Genomic DNA, 21,320 nt, shown 5'->3' with positions numbered 1-21,320 from the left:
TTCTGCAGCCCTAAAACAGGCAAATAAAAAAACGACAAATGAAATACACTTCTGTCTGGCCATGTGCCCCTGGGAACATATGTGCAAAAGCTCCCACCATATCTCTTCATAGGAACATATACGTTATAACTTTTCATATTAATGATATGTCTCTCTGCATCTCTTTGTAGTTGTTAAGGCCTGTTTTTAGTCTTTTGGTTTCTCCTTCTAGTAGTTTAATGTCACTGTGTTTATTTTTAGTCTATTACTGGCCGCTATGCATCTCTTTGAGTGACATTTGTAGGTGAATGCCTGGAGGGGCCCTGTGTCTGTGCCCAGTAGGCCAGCTCAGTAATCCATCTATGATACTGGCCTACATACTTCTTATGTGTCCTTATGTGACCTCTTGCCTATTCACTTCTGTGTTAGAATCTTATACTTGTTGTTGCTTTAACATCCAATTTTCTTACGGGAATCAATAAAGGTTCATCTTATCTTTAATAATCTTGTCTTAAATTACATTGCATTTCAGTGGTTGTAATTTGGCTCTGCACGTGGTGATGTCAGCATAAAGAGTTGCTGTGGAAAGTTACTTTTCATTTCTTCTCTGCATTTTTGTCCGTCTACCATCATTGCCATCTACTGGCTACCACAGAAAGTCACTGATGTAAATGAGACAAAAGTAGGAGGAGAGAAACTCACTGGAGGGAACACAGGGATTTGAGCCTTTGCAGACCATTTACTTTTAACTCAGTCTGTCCTACAGATGGCAGTTTAATATACATTATACACCATCTGGTATGATAACAAGCAGGACTGCAACAAGTCTTTTTATGCAATTATTTGTTGTCATACTAGATTCATTATTAAAGGATCGTTTCCAAGGTGACATCTCTAATTTGCTTGATTTGTGCAACCACTGGTAAAGAAATATCAAATATATATGATGTACAATGACATGAGAGAGAGAAATGCTGCAAATCCTCACATTTCAGAAGCTGGAACAAGATTTTATTTTCTTGAAAAATTATTATTACATTTGTTGCAGATACATTTTCCGTTAAAAGACAATTAATGTATTATTTGCCTAATTGTTTCAGCTCCAAAAACAAATGTAACTAATAATTACTTTCAATAGAAAAAAACAACAATCTTGTAATACTATTATAATAAAAAAAACATAGAAACATACAGTGAACTATTTGAATGTGTGAAATGCTGGGACATGTGTGTGGTTTTCTTACAGTACTTGTGAAGCTATCTGGGAAAAACACCTTGCAGTCCACACAGTAAATATGTTACTTTCCCTTCTCCACCCAGGCAAAGAAACTACACCGAGCGTCGGGGTTGGAGGCGTGTCCCTGAGGACGAGCGCAAACAAAGAACTGTTTCCCCATGTTCGGCCCCTCCTTCTTCACCGTACGCAGCACACAGGGTTCCCTATGGACCTTACAGGAGGGCGGTGGAGGCGGACCATGAAGCACGGACTTCCAGAACCCCAACGAAGCCCCTTTTTTGGCACCGGACTGTCCCACATCGGGCGCTGGGATTAAAGGTTTTAGATTAATCGGTTTGTCGCTTTTCATTGAGGTGCAGAGCTTTGTTGAAGCATCATCGAGGAGCTCAGGGACAGTTTCGCTGCTTGTGACTGAGGATGTGTCTTTGCTGGTTGTGTACGCTTTTTGGGAGTTTTGCGAAGAGGTTACTTTGTCCGTGCCGAGTGTTTTCTTTTCAGGGGCTTCGGTAGAGGGAGCAGCCGTTGGAAGTTTGGGTTTGAAAAAGGAGAGGAGGCTGCCCTGTGGCTTTGGACAAGTCTTAGCCTTTTTCCCCTTTGGAACAACGGAGTCTGATGTTAATAAACGTTTTTTACCAGAGGCGTTTCCAGCTCCGGATGGCTTTAAATTCTCCCTCAATTCCTCCTCTTCCTGAGATCCAGGTAATCCCTCCCTGTGCTCGGACTGAATCGATTTCTGGTCCACCTTAACAAAGAAGCGGGACAGTTTCTGTTGCTTGCCTGCAAACTCTGGCAGGTAGCATGTGCCGAAGGGGGGGGCTTTGGAGCTGGGCAGGAGGGAGCAGCTCAGCTTCGCCCACACAGGGCAGTGGTCCGACCCCTCCACCTCCGGCATGATGTCCACCGCCACAAACTGCTCTTTGGCCAGCTGGCAGTCGGCGAAGATGTAGTCAATGCGCGTGCCGTAGTTGGTGTGCCGCGCTCCAGTCATGGTGGACCAGCACGTGAAGGCGCTGGTGCGAGTCGGATGGAAGTGGCGAAATGTATCCACAAATTTCCCACCGTGGACGGGATCTGAGGAAGTTACCTCAGGTTCTTCGTTGGGTTCCTCCTCATTCGTTTCCTCTGTTTGTCTGCCACTGTGCAAGAAGCCATTCAGCCATTTCCTCCCAGGGTTTTCAACGAAATCCTCCTAAGTAATGAGAAATGTAGAGTTTTGTTCTTGTTCAAAATAAGCCTGATATAATAACACCACCACATGCTTCCTTGATGCGATAGATAACACCCCTGGAAACGTTGAACAGCTGAGCAGTAGACAGTGCAGGTTATACACATGAAATATGAGATTGAAAGCTGCCAGTGATTGTTTTACATTTGATCAGCTGTTTAGTGTCTCAGCTGTTTTAGTCAGAAATAAGCTAATCCAACTGCTGGCTGTAACTTCATATGCAGACATGAGATTGGTATCAATCCTATTCTCTGACTCTTGGCAAGATATTGGAAAATCACATTTCCTAAAAGACGAGCAAATGTGAATGCATTCAAATGTACTTACAATATCGCTGGGGTCACAGTGGTCTATTTGCCGGTGAGACGTGTTTACATCTCCTAAAACGATCACTTGGCTGAAAATAGAACAGGAAAAACATTAGTTTGGAAGTTTAAAAAAAGAGAGAGGATAACAGAGTAAGTAGCAAAAACTCTCATGGTACATTTTCCAAAATAAGTCATACATTAGCTGTTTCTTTTACCACATTGTAAATTACTTTAAGTGTTTATCCACTCATGACAGCAGTGTGATGTTCAAGCTCAAACGTGCAACAGCTGTAAACTGGTCAAATGTAGCAGATTTAAAAATAACAACAGATTGAAAGTTGAAATATTTGTGTAAAGATTGAATTATAATCTTTATTTTCAGTCTTTGAAAACTCTCACCTGCCATCTCTCAGTATAGCTTCAGCCCGACTCTGAAGCAGTTTGTAGAACTGAAGCTTGAACTGCTTTCGCTCCGGCTTCTCAGGGTCGGCCCGCGGACAGTACACGTTGATCACAGTTACAGTTTGTTCTCTGTCCTGACACCTGTGAGAGTCAAAAAGAAGCATGGACACAAAACATTACGACATTGATATGGTCGTTATCAACGTGTCTGTTTTGATCTACACATTTCTTCTGATACTTGAATTGCATAATTCAAGTATCTTTCTGTGTCCTGGATCAATGTCATTAAAGTGATTCAGCCTCTTCTCCTGTCTCTCTTCCAATTTGTTTTATGGATATTCAATATTGTAATTACACTGAACACAAATATAAATGCAACACTTTTGTTTTTGCTCCCATTTTTCATGAGATGAACTCAAAGATCTAAAACATTTTCTATATACACAAAATAACCATTTCTCTCAAATATTGTTCACAAATCTGAATAACTCTGTGATAGTGAGCACTTCTCCTTTGCCAAGATAATCCATCCCACCTCACAGGTGTGGCATATCAAGATGCTGATTAGACAGCATGATTATTGCACAGGTGTGCCTTAGGCTGGCCACAATAAAAGGCCACTCTGAAACGTGCAGTTTTGCTTTATTGGGGGGGGGTCCGAAAACCAGTCAGTTTCAGTGTTGCTATTCTGTAAACACGCCATCTATTGTAGGTCCGTCCTGGAAGAGTAATCCCTTCTTAAATCGCTATAACTGAGGTTTTCTTAAATATTTACCCCAATAAAAGATTGGTAAGGGTTTTCTTTCTAGTCCAAAGCGTCTGAAAGGAAAGAGGGTATCATATACAGTGCAGAATATAAACCTTCCAGTAGTACATTTGTCATTTGTAATATTGGGCTATATCAATCAAATTGACTAGACTTGACTTGTAATAGAAAATCTGATATCTCTTACATGACTCTGTGCTGTGTGATAACGGTTCGTCCTTCATTGTCCAGAAGCTGCAGTTCCTCGCTGCAGAACTCAGACTGGTCTCCATAACATCCAACAGCTCCTTCATGGTGGGTCAGCAGACCGGTGAGACCCTCTTCAGCAGCACATGGGGTGGCACTGCCTTTACAGTAAGTGGCAACCCCTGTGCATGTGAGGAATGGGACGGGAATTAGTTTGTATGGTTATAGTAAGGTATCTGTAAAGAATGTGTAACAATGGGCAGTGGCATTAACAGGGTTCAGTGTGGATTAGTGACAAGTTAATAATAGAAGTATCTTAATCTAGACTATTGTGGGGTTTTGGTGGAAGAAGTATTTACATTCTTCAAGTAAGTAAAAGTACAAATAGCAAACAGTAAAAACACTTGCATTGGAAAGGTTACTTAAGTCAAAGTAAGTATAAACAGTAAATGTTAATGGAATATTAAATGCAAAAACACAACTAATATTCAAAATAGATTAGAAAATGAACCTCATGTTTATTGATTAAATGATTATATAATGAATGACTGATCTCTCAATTGGCCAATTAATCGAATAGGCTGTATTTGTATAAGCTGTATCTAATAATAAAACATCGTACTTTATAAACTCTTGTGTTTTTATGCAGACATCTTAATTCGTAAAGTAACTACAGCTGTCAAATGTATGTAATGTAGTAAAAAAGTGTAATATTTATACTCAAATAAACGTAATACTACCTCGATTTTGCACACAATTAAAATACTTGATATGCAATTAGCTACGTTACACTATTGAGTCTGGGTCGATCAAATATAATGTAAAAGAAAAAACTGTACATAACTATTCAAAGCCGTAAAAATCAATGTATAAGACAATGTAATGAACCTGAATAGCCGCTGCGTCCTCGACTGAAGCTGAAAATAAGAGTTGTATCCGTCAACAATGGCAGTCCTCTCATCGAGCAAGTCTCCTGTGGGGGAAACATTAAGGGGTTACACCTCTAATATCTCCCATAACAAACTTCATGTCCACATGACAACCTCTCCACGTTTTCAAGCAAACACCACTTACTTGTCACTTTTGTCTCTTGAACACAGATTATATCCGCGTCCAGAGAATCAAGAGCCTTTTTAATGCCTCCTCTGAAAGTCCTTATGCCATTTATGTTCCAGGTAACGATCTTCATTGTAAGTCAATAAATAAATCTACCGTTTTTTGACAGACAGCATGGATGTATACAGAGATTGAGCTGCAGCAGCCAAACGCACATACAGGAAGTAGAACGGAAGGAAAAAAAAGTACGACCGGAAGTGTATTTTGTACATTTATTTTATTACTTCTCTTATGTTGGTTAACTTATCATGCTTAATTCCTGGGGGAACACATGTGTTTGTTGTTGTTTTTTCAGTTTTCTTCCCTCAGTTTTGAATTAATGTAATGAACACTGGTGTTTATGTGCCTTTTTTTTACTGATTTGTAAGATGAACAATGTTTTTTAAATGTTATCTATACTTTATATGCACCATTCAATGTTATTGACTAAAACATAAGCGGCATTCAATGTTATTGACTGAAACATAAGCGCCTCAAAGGATTTTAAATTACTCTAACCCTAACCCCTACCCTAATAAATAAACAAAAAAACTAATTAAAGAAGCAATAAAATAGTGCAAGGGAATGTTGTAACTGTCTAATGTGCATAATTGTGTAGGTTAATGTGTTTTATTCTTCTATTAAATACAGAACATAAAGACATGTTGTAATTGCATTGCGCAGTTGCTTAGCTAGGGGGGGTGAAAGTGCTTTCATGATTTCGGCGCGCATTTGACATCCAGACCTGAAACCAGGATGTGCTCCGGCCATTGAAGCCAATTTTATGAATGGCCGTAGTGGACAAACGGTGGTACTACAACCTTCATGACGTCATTTTGGCACCAGAAGACTTTTCTTCTGGACTGACATTGGGAAACAGACGTCTGTAGATCAGCCAGCGTATATAGAAAATATATTTTTGAGCTAAATAAAGTACCCCAACACGAACACTTGTATAGCCCCTGTTAAAATCAATAGGGTCTCAAACTCTCAAAGATACAAAATGTAAAAAAATGAGCCGAGAGCGGGAGATCGGATCACAGGATCGGATGCGAGAAAACTCCACTGCGCATGCTCAGTAAGCGGATGATCCGGGTACTTTCTGAATCTACAGTTGCCTTCCTGCGCCACTGAGCATCTCTCATAGGAATGAACGGAGTCCCGCCTCCAGTTCTCTTTATACATCCATGCCTGAAACCAGAGAGCCGGTGGGAGGAAGGGAAGCGGCTGTTGTACCCTGGGTACTATCGTTATTAGAAACCGTTACCGCTGTCATTTCCCCAAGGAAGTAAATAGGGGACGTTTATTCTCAACTGGCGTTCTCCATCTTTGAAGGGAAACCGAGAGGGTGAGTAGGTGCTAATGGTCGCAGTTTAAGCGGTAGCTAATTAGCGCCTTTGACAGGACATGACTGACGTTAGAGACAACGGAGAACAACCCTTTGAGGCGTGGAAACACATGTAATATCGTAAATTCCGTTAAGCCTGTTTAAATAAACGAACTAAATAAAGTCAAGAAGCTAGCTTGCTAAATGCTTTAATACGACGTTGCAAGCTAGTAATTGTTAGCATTGATATAACTACACTTGCTAGCCGTCCGTGTCCTGTTCATAGTCCGTATTGTGTCACTGTCAGAATAGTATTCATCGTCTAATGATCATACTTTGAAATCAGTGAGGACTTATTTAATGTCAGAGTATTGACCTCCTTTCTTGTAATCTCAGTTGACGCTAGTTTGAGGGTTAAGGGAAACAGATGCTTATGTGATGCATCATTTGGCATCACTCGGGTGTGTGTGGTGTTTCCATCTTCGGTCAAAGGAGAGGACACGAGGAGGAGATGGGGGATGTCCGCCCCACCCCAGTCGATGAGGGTCGTCAAAGTTAATCCATATTGTTTCCAATCACTGCTACTCTGTGGAAAATACAACACTTTAACCAGCTGTCATAACCTTGTAGCTAACACCAGCTATAAGGCTAGCTTGTTCTGTAAAGATGTACCGTTGCTGATGTTGAAGGCGTGGGATGGTGCCTGCCAGGAATCACCAGTGACGGTGTTGAAATGCCATGGGTTTATCGGTACCTGTTAAATAAGGCAAATAGCAGAAATGTGATCGTTTTCTAGTCCAGATACATATTTACTAACTTCAGTCCTTTATGTCTTGGATAGTCATTTGGCTTTCTGAGTTCAAAGTACATACCCATTCAAATAATCCCCATGACCACCACACAATATCGTCTGTAACACCACGGTTGTGTTATAACACTACAATGTGTAATATATAATGTAAACTATTTACTCATGTTATAACTGGCTGCGTCTTCAAAGCTCAGACTGGTTGAAAGAGGACTGTGCTACACTATGTGCAACATATACACCTTGTACACACTTATGATGTTGTCACTTGCTGTTCACTTTTTATAATGCTGCTACTTTTTTTTATGTGTTCCTATTTGATTTAGTATTATTGTGAGCAGGTGCTTTCCTATGTATTTACCATGTTATTCTACTAGCTTTATGTCTGCCTTTGTATCCGCCCTGTCCCTTTGCTATAACACTTTAAAGGTCCCTGCTCCAGGACAAGATTCTACATTTTCTGATGTTGTGCCTGTTTAAGAAGGCCAATAGCAGCAATATGCTAGTTGTAAATCCTTGTGAGTTATACATGCTAACTACATCATTAAAAACGGTAATTAATGGCTTGGATTTTTGCCATTTTGGGCTGAAGGTACGCATTTTCCCATTCAACCAATCCCAAAGATGATCCTGCCCTATGCAGTTTGCTGCATTTTCATCACAATGTGATTTATACAAAACCTCTTTCCATTGTTGGCTTTTTTTGAAAAGGCCTTTTCATAATCACCATCTTTGTGTTTTGCCTTTTGTAGTGTGGAGTAATGAGAGTGGGGGAGAGAAGGAGGCAGGACTCCCAGTAGAACATTGGCAGCAAAGTTGAAGGCCAAGCAACGATGCTGGAGGCGGATGCAGACGCAGCAGGTGCAGCAGAAGAGAGAGAGGAGGCCGAGATGGGGAGCGGAGACTATACGTCTGAGATGAGGCGGCTGAATCTGGAGCTCCAGGAGGCCACGGAGGAGAAGCTCCAGGCAGCGCGCTATGGCCTGGAGGTGCTGGAGGAGAACTCTGCTCTGAAGATGAAACACAGGCAGCTGGAAGAGGAGCACGAAGTCCTCAAAGGGGAGCTGCTGCAACTCAGAGCGGTAAGAGCACCCAAGGCATCACAGTTATATGTAGACAACATTAGGCTGTAAAGACCAATTCTTTCAGCATTGCAAGTGTTATTGTCTGTCAATGAACTACTGCTTTATATATTCTAACATGTATCGTTCACACAATAAAAGTAGAAATCTCCCCTTTTTATAAATAACCAAGTTTGTCTTTGCATCAAATTGATTTGGTTGTTGATGAACACAAACATTTCCTGAATTCAAATGTCATAATACCTATCTGATGAGGACTATGTAAAACCTCTGTCCTGCGTGTATAATGCACATTACATTACACAGAATATTCTTCTACAAAAGCTGCAATCTTTTGTCTATTGCAGGATGTTTTAAACATGATGCATTTTACCAGTATCATCACAGCTCTTTTATCGTTAGCCTGCAATAGCATTGTACAAAAATGTAGAATTCCCTGCTGTTGTGAGACTGTCGGCAAAATGTAAATGCTCGGCTATCTATTGATGCTGCTCCTTTTAACTCAACAGTCGAGGACATTCCTTGCAGTGTACCTAGTAGTCCTATAAAGACACCATTGTTGTATTTTTACTAGGGCCGGGACTCGATTAAAAAAATTAATCTAATTAATTAGAGGCTTTGTAATTAATTAATCGAAATTAATCGCATTTTTAATCACATATAAATATTTGACCTGAGAACAGTGAGAAGCAATTTTTTTCACATGGATTTTAGTATACCATTAGGCACATTCACACCGCAGTACTTTTCCCACAAAGGTTCATGAGAACTCTTTGAACCTGGGGGAGGATTAGGCAAATGAAGCCGCTGACATCACTTCTTCTTCTTCTGCTTTGGGTTTACTGGCAGGCCGCAAACCACTTCACGGCGTATACTGCCACCCAAAGTCCCCGGCCGGAAGTCCCCGGAGTTGGGGACTGGCTTCAGTAGAAGCTGCTGGGAGTCCCAGCAGCTTCTACTGAAGCCTTCCGAGTAAATCGCCAGAACGCCGACACCTCCTCATCTCCACCGCTCCCATGTTTTATTTTGTGTTGCCATAAGTTAGTCTCTCTGCGTTTCTGCGCTGGGCTAATGCTAATAATGCTAATGCGAGGATATAGCGACAATGGCGGCTTCACAAAACTTTTTGGGAGTTTTACGGGGCGTGGTTTGCAATCCGCCCAGCCAATCAGACATATAGCTCTCTTCTCACAAGAGAGCCGTACGAAAGTCCCTGCTCTCTAGCAGCTCTCTGCTCTCTAGCAGGGACTCTCGTGGGGTGAACTAATTTTAGTACCGGCTCTTTTTGGTGTGAACGCGATAAAAGAGGCTAACGTCCACGCTAGCTGCTATATGTTTTGCATTGAGGTGATACTTGAGGCTTGATGTGCTGCGGTGATATGCGAATTCCTTTTTGCATAATTTGCACACAACCGTGCTCTTATCGACGCTTCCATCCGTCCGTTTTTTAAAACAACATTTCCCACTGTTGTTCACTGTGGTTTGTTGTTGTCTGAAGTCATGAACGTTAGTTGGTGCTCCAGTATAATCGGTACGCCTGAAACTCATCCAGTGAGAAACGTTCCGCGGTGCAAAAATAAGTGCGATTAAAATGCGTTAATTTTTTTAACGCGTTAATTTTTGTGTAATTAATTAATCTTAATTAACGCGTTAAAGTCCCGGCCCTAATTTTTACATACTAGTGAGCCATGCCTTAATTTGGTTCCTCATCCCTTTATTGCATGTTGGCCACCCTGTCCTTCTGCCATCACAATACCAGGTCTGTACCGGCTGTGACCTCATGTAATGAGTACAATGCAGAGGCTTGTGATTGCATACCGAGTCAGTTCTGCTCTCGTATGTCATTTGAAGCTGATGGCATCGAAGGGAGAACACTGTTTATTAATTAGGACAACTCAAACAGCCAATTAGTCAGCACATCCGGTGCCTTTAGAGCAGCACATGTTCTCTGTTCATCCTAAACTGCTTAACTGAAAATCATTTCATATGGATTTGGTTCATTAGGGATTTCCAATACAAAAAGATTAGCCGTCGGATAACAATGTAATCCATGTGTTTCACGGATCTATTCAAATTGACGTATGCATTGCATTGTGCTTCCCAGTATTATGCTTTTACGAGTTGAGTCATTGCCTAGTAAAGAGACTGCTTTGGATATTGTAACTACGCAAGAAATACAACTTGAAGTGGTTACCTGTTACACATACTTGGGTATCTGGCTTGATGACTGTCTCACTTTTAAACTTCATGTCAATAACCTGCTTAAAAAGCTGAGGGTTAGGCTAGGTTTCTTTTACAGAAATAAGTCCTGTTTCTCGCTTGAGGTCAGGAAAAGGCTCTGTGACCTTTTTACCTGTGCTGGACTATGGTGATTTGTTATAAATGAATGCACCTGCCCATTACCTGAGCAAGTTAGATGCTGCGTATCACAGTGCACTGAGATTTTTGACAAATTGTAAAGCACTTACGCATCACTTGTCTTTGTTTTAAGTCATTATTAAAGTTATGCTCATGCCAGCACTGGACATGTGTTGGGGGTTCACTTGTTTCCTGATTGTTAACTTTGTCACGAAAGCACCAGACGGGTAATGAATGTATTTAGTATTGCTGTAATAGGCTTGTAAATGGGTTCATATGAAAAGGGTAATCGCATCAAATGTAATGCCGTCAAGTGAGCAGATTTGTAATTGTTTCACCCACCTCTTTTACAGTGAGGTGCTTAACATCCTGTTCACAAGCAGTGGAGTATTAAGCAATACATATGTGCCAGAACCACATCAACACGGGTCCATCCTGATGTTTCATAACTAAATGTGAAGCAAAGCTCTTAATGGCTTTAGGGACGCAGTGGTACAGTATTTCAGCTATGTTTATAATCTGCATAAACCTCATGTCTGGGCTGTGTACCTACCCAGGGTTTAAACAAAGCAGGGCGGACTCGTGTTGTGAATTAGCATCATTATATAACCAGAAGGATCAGTGGAGCGTGTTCAGAAGCGTGTTTATCTAACACCTATTTGATCATTCTTTCGCAGTCACTGATGCAACATGTGTCATGGCTGCTGAAAATGGCAGACTTTGGAGAATTATTATTACAAGCTAAGTGCAATGCTTTCGGATCATCTACAGATCGAGTGTGGAAGCCGAGGTGTCTCGTTACAAAGCCATATCCTCAATGTAATCAGTTTCAACCGGATGGGTGTCAGGGAAGGGCTGATTTCATTGGTTTAAGATGTCTCCATGTGTTGCCTTGGTATCAGAAGTACAGCATGAATGCAAAAGAGTGGTGCAGGAATAGGTTACAAAACTCTGAAGTGAGTGTGCTTTCCCCCTCTTCCTGTTTCCTCGTCTGAAGGATATAATGAGAAGCGTCCGCAGAACAGGAATCCGCCTTTAGCTTGGTAACCATTGCCATGTGAATGTGATAGCCTTGTTAGCGTTTTGCTTTTGGCAATTGCATCTTGCTTCAATAATCATGAGTTGATGTTAACATTTGGAGATAACCCTTATCTACAACACGTGTAAATGTCATAAACGTTTGTTTACCGCAGATCTTTTTTCCGACACTTTTCCAAAGTCCAATGGCAAAATCCTATTTCTTTTTGTCGAGGGAACCCTTCGCAAATCCAACTTCTGGGTCAGCCTATAAAAACACATCATCACTGCACCACTCTATTGTCCTTATGCACTGAAATGTTGATCCTATATGTAACATAGCTGACAGATACCGCCGGGTTTGCCCGTTCCTAAACCATATTCTTTTTGTGTAAAGGCATTTTCAGATTCTGTGAGCAGCCAGAAGCGTGCAGCTGCCGATGGAGAGTGTCGGGAGGAGAACCTGATGCAGGAGACGGCCACTATGGAGGCCGCCTTGACAACTCGCATGGATGAAGTCCAGGCAGAGCTCAAACAAGCACGCCTTGCTCTGAGCAATGCACATGCAGAGATCGATAGACTGGGGGTGGTCTCCACCCAGCTAAAGAAGGTAAATCTAAAGGTGTTGTTTCGGGGAGGGAATCATCAGGCTCCCCACGATACGATACTATCGCGATACTTAAGCCTCGATACGATAGTATTGCGATTCTACGATATGCTATGTATTGCGATATATTGCGCATATATACAGTATGTGATTGCATGATATATTGGGTTCCAGTGTCTTTAACATGTGGCAAAAGCCTTCGTTCTCCACGACGCCGTATGGACGCAGGTCTCTGCACATGAAGCAGGTGATTGAGTTATGTTCTTAGCTCGCTCAGAATTTGCCGAGCTCAGTCGGATTTGCAATATGAATAATTGATATGATAAAATATCGATACTTGGCGTCCGTGTATCGATACAATATCGTAGGGCTGTGCAATTAATCGTATTTTAATCTCGATTTTGGCTTGCAACTATTACGAAAACAACGTTATCGAAATAAAACGATTATTTTGCTGCATTTCCCTCTGCCGGAGAATCTCCGGTCTCTAGCATACGGTCAACTTTGACTACCCTCGTCAAGCCGGAGCCTCTTGGCTACTTCCAGTTTCCAGATAAGGGGTTACCAAAATAAGAGTAGCAGATTAAACGTGACCGGTTGTGAGTGACCTTGGTTATCATATTTATATATGTTTAGTATGTTGTGGAAGTGCGCTCCAAAATATTTGTTGATCTTCTTTATTGGTATTTGTTATTTTGATATGATTTACTTAAATGTAGATATAAATGTATTATCTTTGTGTATTGGTTTTTCAGTTGAATCAACTGTTAAAAACATACCGTTCACATTTCTTTTAAAGTTCAATAAATGGATGTTTTCAAAGTAAATGAATAATCGTTTTTAATAATCGTGATATCAATATTGACCAAAAATAATCGTGATTATGATTTTTGCCATAATCGAGCAGCCCTACAATATCGCCAGGCAAAGTATTGCGATACTATGCTGTATCGATTATTATGTTGTGAAACTGTGCGACCTGTCACGTCCTGATGCGTGCCATTGAAGCATGAACCACTGGAGGATGTATCGCTGTGTAGCCTCGTTCCCAAAGGGAAATGTAATGTGAAGTTTATTACATTCATTGTGCAGTTCAAATGTTTTGCTTTGGATTGATTTGACCTTGAGTTGTGTTCTACAGGAGTGTGAGTGTCTAGATGCCGAAAAGGGCCATCAGAGGGACGAGATGAAGGAATACAAAGTACGTGAGCAGCGCCAGTTGCAGGACAATAGCGAGCTAGAGGAGGAGAACACCTCTCTGCAAAAACAGGTGTCCGTGCTCAAGGAGAACCAGGTCAGTTGTCTTTCATTCGTCATTCAAGCTACAAGTTTCTCGCACTGCCCGTAATTCTATGGATGGATTGTTGAAAATATGAATTAATGAAACTGTAGCTATCCAGAAAGTTGATATTAAAACTATCCGTAGAAATATGCAATTAAAGGAGAAAAATGTTGATGTGCCATACTATTGTTTTTTACTAAATTAGCTTTTTTACTTTCTATACTTTGTGTTGGTGAAGTTCTTGTAAGTGGATGTCAACACTTAATCATAGGGTTCATTGTTATAGAACACTATATGAGGGCAAAACTGCCTTGACTGTACAAATGTATAATCTTCGTCACATGCTGATATAACTTTACGAACTGGCCTATGTTGTCTAGACTTAGTGGCACTATGTAATCCGCGCTCCGACCTGCATTCCTTCCAAATGCATTTGACATTTTCTGACGTCGCTAGAACATTTGGTAACTTACTCTGAATGGTACTGTTGGGTGTTAATATTAAATAGTGATGTTGCTTGGATTCTAAAGGGAGAGAGGCAACTGTTTCCGTACGCAGATGTACCTTCTCCGTGTTTATTGCAGCTCTGCCAAGACAAACTGTCCATGACTAAGTGTAGCCAAGGCCTGTTATTTTGTGCAACACCCAGCCTTCCCTCTCCAGCCTGCTGTCGGGATAATTGAAGGGTTCTATGTAAACCAACAAAGAAGCTCATCCATACAGCCGCATGTTTAAAAGTGCATGAGTACTAATTTGTATATAAAAAGAATAGACCTGAATTGTCCACCCAAGCCGAAAGGGGTGTTTAACGCTATTGTACAGATATTTGATCAACACTAAATATGTGTTCGAGTACACGAATACTTTTTTTATGGAGCTGCAGAAATATCCTGGCCTACAAACAGTAGCCTACCAACTTAACAAAGCATATGTTTGGTACATACGCTCTTACAATATTACACTATAAAATATGTTTTAATGACAACTAGCATTATGAATTAAATATGATCAATCCCTCAAATATCGGTCTAAATAATCAATTGATTTTTTTCTTCCCCAAATCGTGCACCCATATCTGTTGCATCAAACGTACCTTTGCTTTTAATTGAGTGTTTTTAAATGCCCTTTTTATAATGTTTCTTCATGTCTTTCATTTTTGTAAAGCACTTTGAATTGCCTTGTGTTGAAAGGTGCTATATAAATAAACTTGCCTCTTGTTGTGATAACATTTCAGGTGGAGTTTGAATCGATTAAGCTAGAGATGACCCATAAGAACGAGGAGCAGGAGGAGCTGCGAGCTCAGATGGAGGAGACGGAGCGGCTGAGGGAGATCTTGGAGAGGCAGCTGGACGAGGCCCTGGACTCCCTGAAGGAGGAGAGGGAGCAGAAGAACTGTCTGCGGCGGGAGCTCTCCTCCCTGACCCTCAACCCCTTTGAGTCCATGGGGAACCTGGAGCTCCACCTGGATCAGCTGGATGACAGCCAGGAGGAGGGCCAGGGGGGTGAGGGGGGAGTGGACCAGGACAGCGCCATTAACAATGGTCCTGGCTCTGCTCCCAATTCTGCTCACCCTCCTCACTCGGGGGGCTCCAAAAATAACGGCCATATCCGACGCTACTCAACTCCGCGCAGCAGCATGGCGTTCCCCCGCGCTCCGGCCTCGGGGCTGGTGTCCGACCTGCTGAGTGAGCTACACTTCTCAGACAGTCAGAAACTAAAACAGCAACTCCTGCAGGTAGGTGAACTTGTCTCACAAAATGTATTAAAGGGGACCTATTATGCAAAATCCACCTTTTCATGTCTTCTACATCACCATGTGTCCCCTCTGTGGAAAGAGATTCAACAGAGAGAGACTCACTTATGGCAACACAAAAGAAAACATGGGAGCGGTGGAGATGAGGAGGTGTCGGCGTTCTGGCGATTTACTCGGAAGGCTTCAGTAGAAGCTGCTGGGACTCCGGGGACTTCCGGCCGGGGACTTCGGGTGGCAGTATACGCCGTGAAGTGGTTTGCGGCCTGCCAGTAAACCCAAAGCAGAAGAAGAAGAAGTGACATCAGCGGCTTCATTTGCGTAATCCTCCCTCAGGGATTTATTCTGGTGTGAACGCGATCGACTAGGACAGGTTCAGGGACTAAAGAGTTTGGGGGCACTAAGTGCCGGCACTAAGTACTACAAAGTACGTGGTGTGAAAGCGGCTATTGAGTTCTTTGTAACCAAATCTCTCTCAGAGGGGCGTGGGGAGTGGCTCCTTATTTTCATCTAAAGTAACAGACAGATGCCCCGGCCACACGAGGACGAAAACGGTCGTTTGCGTTACTGTTTAGTGTCATATAGACCGTTAGGCCACACGAGGACGACCGAATACGGCACTAAACGACTGCGGAAACGATAACGGGTCCCAAGGTGGATAGAACGGCATACGCAACGCTCTGGGGCGTCTAACGGCTCCGTGTGTACGCCCTATACGATCATTTTCTGATAATGATGAGGCAATAGCCCCGCCTCTCCCCACCTCTGCTGCTCACCCCCGCGTCAAAGTAAACTGCAAACTGAATTCAGATTATTTATCTTTCTCTCGATATGGACATACACGCGAGTGAAGTCTAATCTGACAGGACGGAGACACCTCTCAAACTACCTAAACTAGTTATAAATATGTTTATTTTTACTGTCGGCCGGGTCACTCATTACTGGATCAGCTGCTGCATGAAACAGACACTGGCGCTGTCCGAAGAGAGGGTGGAAAAAGAGAGGCTCCGTGTATTTTATTATTATATTATATAGAGTCGTTATTCATTTGTTTTAAAGCTCAATAAATAACAAAGAAGACCTTTGACCGGCACTTTTATAATTTTGTCGGAAGATTTAAACTTTAATACACGTTGACTGGCGAAAAACTCTGCCCGGTTCCCTCGGCCCCCACCGCGGAGAATAAACAGAAGGGCAACCATGACAACCATGCTTCTTCGCTGCTTTTATGGAGGAAGTTACAGCGCCACGTACAGGCTCGGCATATGTACTGCAGCTTCTCCAGCGGTTGGAGCTAAACGGAGCGGTCTCGTGTGGACAGACACTATACGGTGAATATTGCGTGTGGACGGAAGCTTTTTTGCGATCGCGTTAATCCTATGCGTTTAGCCGTTTTCGTCCTCGTGTGGCCAGGGCAAGAGAATCAGCACTTTGGAAACAGGACTGAAACAGAGGGGATTATGGGTAATGCTGCAATGATCTGTCTGGTATTTGGAGCCAAACACTTCAGGGACGTGTTTTGTATATATCTGAGACCTATAATATATTGATGAAAAACAGTATAATAAGGACCTTTAACTGTCAGGGCACATTTTTCCAACCTCTTGGATTTTATAAAATATTACAGCTAGTTTTTATTTGACCATTTTCACCATTACAACCAACCGGAAGATACTTGCAATCACAAGAATCACCAAACAAATGTTGGTCTTTGCTATGGTAGGTTTCCTCTGCAAGACACAGTCAAAAGACAAGCCTCCTACAATTCCTACAGCGACGTCACCGGCACTTTGTTAAGAGTTGAAATGTTTTCAAATTCTAAAGGGCGCTATGTGAACACAGGCCCTTTTTAATAGTAGCCTTCATGCTACTGCGAACACCATGCATGCACACACAGGAGACAATGTATATATACATTGACATGAAAGTATCTGTTCTCATCAGGCTGAGCAGTGAGGTTGTCATACAGGTTGCTTGTGTGTCTTGTAACGTGGATGTGTGCTTCCTGCTTGAAACTACAATCCCTGTATGTTTGTACATGATTGAGCCTTTCTACCAACACCACCTGGCACCACATTGCATCATCTACTTCACCCAGCAATTCAGTTAACTCTCACCTGATACGGTCATGCCTCTCAAATATGGGTACTCAAGAAAATTAAGAATGTCTTGAGCTGTCATTCCTCTGAAGGAAATATATTATTCATGATGCACTTACAATTGGGGGTTGGGTTATAGGGCTACTACCCACCAGATGTTGGGTGTGGAGCCAAAGGGGGTCAGCCAGTGTTATAAATAATGGATCAAGAGGAAGGGTGGAGGGGCAAGAAATGTTTAGTAATCTTTTGTTTTATTGAATCAAGTCAACAATCAATATTGGTTTAATGGCATGTATTCAAACTAAAATGGAGGATTATTGAACTAATGACAGCAGCAATTTGAGCACATTTAAGATTCAATGGTTTTATTGTCACAAAGGCTAAAGCTTATTTTAAACAATAAAAACCCTAAGGCCCAGACTCCTCCGTCAATGCAAAATAAAATGTACTTTACATACAATGAAATTAAAATGATGAAAGTAGAAAAAAACGGTGCAAGTGACGCAATAGGTAAAATAACTAAACTATTAAAGGTGGGGGAGGTAATTCACTTCAGAAACACTTTGTTATATTCCATGGAATGCTCTTAACATCCCGATAGCAATGAATACATTAAATGCTTTGACAATAAATACATACAAAAAATTCATCTGTGGAAGCCGTGGCGCTGTAAAAAGCACGACCAACCATCTGAGCCGGCCCGGCTACGATAACTGGATGGCCTACCTGCCTGTCAGCCTTCCATCTGTGCACAAACTTATCTCGTGCCCTCATTGGTCATGTGCGCGTTCATGTGTGTTGGGGGAGGGGCTCTGTGAGGAAGTCTGAAGGAAGTGGCAGATTTTTTCCGGTTGTGTACTTTCAAATTCTAGCGCACTCGAGCTGGTTTCTCCATTCTTACACCTTTAACGTGTAAAATAAAATAAGACCAATAAATACAGAATGTAAAATGTAATACTGCTTATTATATAAATAAATATGTAAACTCTAATATCAAAAAGAAAAACAAAACAATGAAAAGGCAAAGTTGGAGAGGGGCTTGAGACATGTCCGCCATTCACGCCGCCAACATAACAATGTTTTGTGTCTGTTTGCTCGTATCCAGGCAGAACGAGACAAGTCCAGTCTGGCCAGCAAGGTGGAGGACCTGCAGCTCCAGCTGGTGATGTCCAAACAGGCTCTCAGTCAGCAGGCGGACAAAGTGGGATCTCTTACCCAGCAGCTGGAGGAGGTGCAGAGCAGCCAGCGGCCCAACGGCGGAGAAGAAGACAAAGGAAACGGAGACGAAGCACAGTTTGATTATGAGGTGGACACCAAGAGCAAGGAGGTGCTGGAGTCCCGCATGCGCTCCGCCAGCGACGACCTCCTGAAGCTGAGAGATGAACTGTCTCAGGCGGGGACGCGTTACAACACCCTGGAGCACCGATACAAGCAGGAGAAGGACCGCTGGAGGGCCGAGGCTCAGGACCTGGCCGACAAGATCCGCCTTTGCATCAAATCCAGCAAGCAGGACGAGGACCGCATCAGTGAGCTGCAGAAGGAGATCGGAGCCACGCGGAAAGTGGCCATCGATTCAGAAGGGCACCTGAGCGTCGCCCAGGAAGAGCTGCTGGCTTTCTCCGAGGAGCTGTCCAACCTCTACCATCACATCTGCGTGTGCAACAACCTGACGCCCAAACGAGTCACGCTGGATTTTTACCGGGAAGCACGGAGAGCTCACCTCATCTACCCCCAGCACGGCGCCCAGAAGAAGCCGCGAGCGAACGACATGTTCAACTCCAAAGCCTCGGTGCTGCAGTTCATGGGGGAGGTGGACAGCGCGGGAACCAGCTCAGACTCTCCCGCATGTCCTGGATCCCCGACCCTGGACTTCAGGGACCCTTCAAATGTCTGCAACTTGGTAGCCGTCATCCGGTGCCAGATCAAACACCTCCGGGTAAGAAGCACTGATAATCACATATACAGGATGTCGGATTTAGATTATATATACTTATTTGAAAACAAAATCAGGAAATGGTTGCAGCAGCATGTTGACATGGCTTTGAAAATGAGTCAATGCATACAAATCAACAGTAGAAATAATATGAATATCTGTAGAGTATTAATAGAATTCAAAATGTAAAATATACAAGAAATGGAATTCACTCTTATAGACCAACTTACTACTAAAACTAAATATATAAACATATATTTTTGCAAGAGTGCAATATGTTATATAGTGTTTATTTAAATGCAATGAGGTAGAGTTGAAGTCAAATAAGTACAATTGTTATTAAAAGGGGAAAAAGTGCAATCTGGTTAAATACAGACACTATGGAGCTGGGCGTTTCTGCTAGTCAGAGGTGAGGTGTTGTAAGGGAGTGAGTCATCAGTCCTTCTAGTGTCCAGTTGTACCCTGGAAACTGGTACCATTGGAACTATCTCATGTTGGTTTGATCACTTGAAGTCAGGCTTTTGTTCTGATGAAGGTCTTCCCTTCATCAGACATTTCTTTCCTAACCTAATGCCCAGCTCAGACGTAGGTGAGTAGTAGCTCTCGTGTGCGCTTGGGTTTCAATGGATTACAAGGGTCAAAGAGGAGATGTGTCTGCTTCTAGAGAGAACATACCTTCAGGAAACAGCAGTGTGTCTGGAACACAGATCACGTGTGCTCTAGTCCATACTTCATATTTGTAGAGACATCTTAGATAGATAGATGTGTGTGTGTGTGTGTGTGTGTGTGTGTGTGTGTGTGTGTGTGTGTGTGTGTGTGTGTGTGTGTGTGTGTGTGTGTGTGTGTGTGTGTGTGTGTGTGTGTGTGTGTGTGTGTGTGTGTTTTAAATGTACAGTGTTATAACAAAAGGGGCATAGCAGGTACAAAAGAAACTCACACAGTAATAAAATAAAGACAAATAAGTACGCAACAATGGCGAAGTCATTTGAAGCTGCAACTTTAAAAAAAAAGAAGTGATATTTGATATGCAGTATAATAAAACACTCCTATGCTATTAGACACAAAAGTAAACCCTTAGATTAAGGTTTTTGTTTTTAATAATAACTCCACTTGTGTGTTCTGTAGGTGGCGGTGGACCTGTGCCGTCAGAGGGGCGCGATGCCGTACTCGGGGTTCAGCGACAGCGGAGAGTCGGAGCGAGACGCTGAGAGCCTCATGGAGGAAGTCCTGAAACTCAAGTCTCTCCTCAGCACCAAGAGAGAACAGATCGCTACGCTCAGGACCGTGCTGAAGGCCAACAAACAGGTCGGTCGCAGATAAACCCAACTACACTTTAAACTCCTTAATGATTTGAAAACCATGTTAGTCTTGTTAAAGGCTGGCATTACACTTTAGGGTTATGCTCTGAATCAACTTCACCTGCTGTCACTGGTTGCAGTATTATCTGTTTTAATGTGTTGCACTGTTGGAGGAGCCTGTGACCTAAGATTGTCATCGTCATAACTACACTGTAGCTATGACGATGACAATAAAAGCCTTGAACCTTGAACTTAATGTAATCATTTCCAATATGTGGAATTCTTTATTGTTATATCTTTATTCTAGGGCTTCAGAATAACTTGAACTTGTGAAGTATCCGAAGTAGGGATGCGCCGGTCGCCAATTTTGGGGCCGATCGCTGGAATCAGTATCGGCCGATCCGATCGAGTGGGCGGGGCCTCTGGGGATCTTCCATTGAAAGTGATGTTTAAACTCAGTTCATGCTCAGTCACTGGAGCTTCCACAAACAACAACCAACATAATTATTACATTCAAATGAAGTACATTATTCAAGTTTACATTAACTTTGGATACAACAC

General features: G+C 42.3%; 2 protein-coding genes across 2 annotated transcripts; one reads left to right on the top strand and one right to left on the bottom strand.

Annotated features, from left to right (window-relative positions):
* Positions 1 to 948: 948 nt before the first annotated feature.
* On the bottom strand, positions 949 to 5,393 carry apex2 (APEX nuclease (apurinic/apyrimidinic endonuclease) 2). Its single transcript, XM_034218199.1, is given in 7 exon segments — positions 949 to 2,405; positions 2,769 to 2,838; positions 3,149 to 3,292; positions 4,105 to 4,285; positions 4,992 to 5,025; positions 5,027 to 5,076; positions 5,178 to 5,393. Coding segments are annotated over 7 exon segments (1,722 nt in total). The 5' UTR covers positions 5,293 to 5,393; the 3' UTR covers positions 949 to 1,277.
* An 899-nt stretch (positions 5,394 to 6,292) lies between these two features.
* Positions 6,293 to 20,766, top strand: zgc:162200 (uncharacterized protein LOC558638 homolog; the record flags this gene model as incomplete). Its single annotated transcript, XM_034218196.1, is given in 7 exon segments — positions 6,293 to 6,546; positions 8,086 to 8,415; positions 12,188 to 12,400; positions 13,539 to 13,691; positions 14,914 to 15,414; positions 18,634 to 19,464; positions 20,587 to 20,766. Coding segments are annotated over 6 exon segments (2,127 nt in total), but the record flags the coding sequence as incomplete, so codon positions are not given.
* Between the last annotated feature and the right edge of the window lie 554 nt (positions 20,767 to 21,320).

The sequence above is a fragment of the Gymnodraco acuticeps genome, unplaced genomic scaffold (genome assembly GCF_902827175.1).
Source record: "Gymnodraco acuticeps unplaced genomic scaffold, fGymAcu1.1, whole genome shotgun sequence".
NCBI classification, from domain to species: domain Eukaryota; kingdom Metazoa; phylum Chordata; class Actinopteri; order Perciformes; family Bathydraconidae; genus Gymnodraco; species Gymnodraco acuticeps.
The sequence above is the reverse complement of the archived record's forward strand: the minus strand, read 5'-3'. Positions and strand labels throughout refer to the sequence as shown.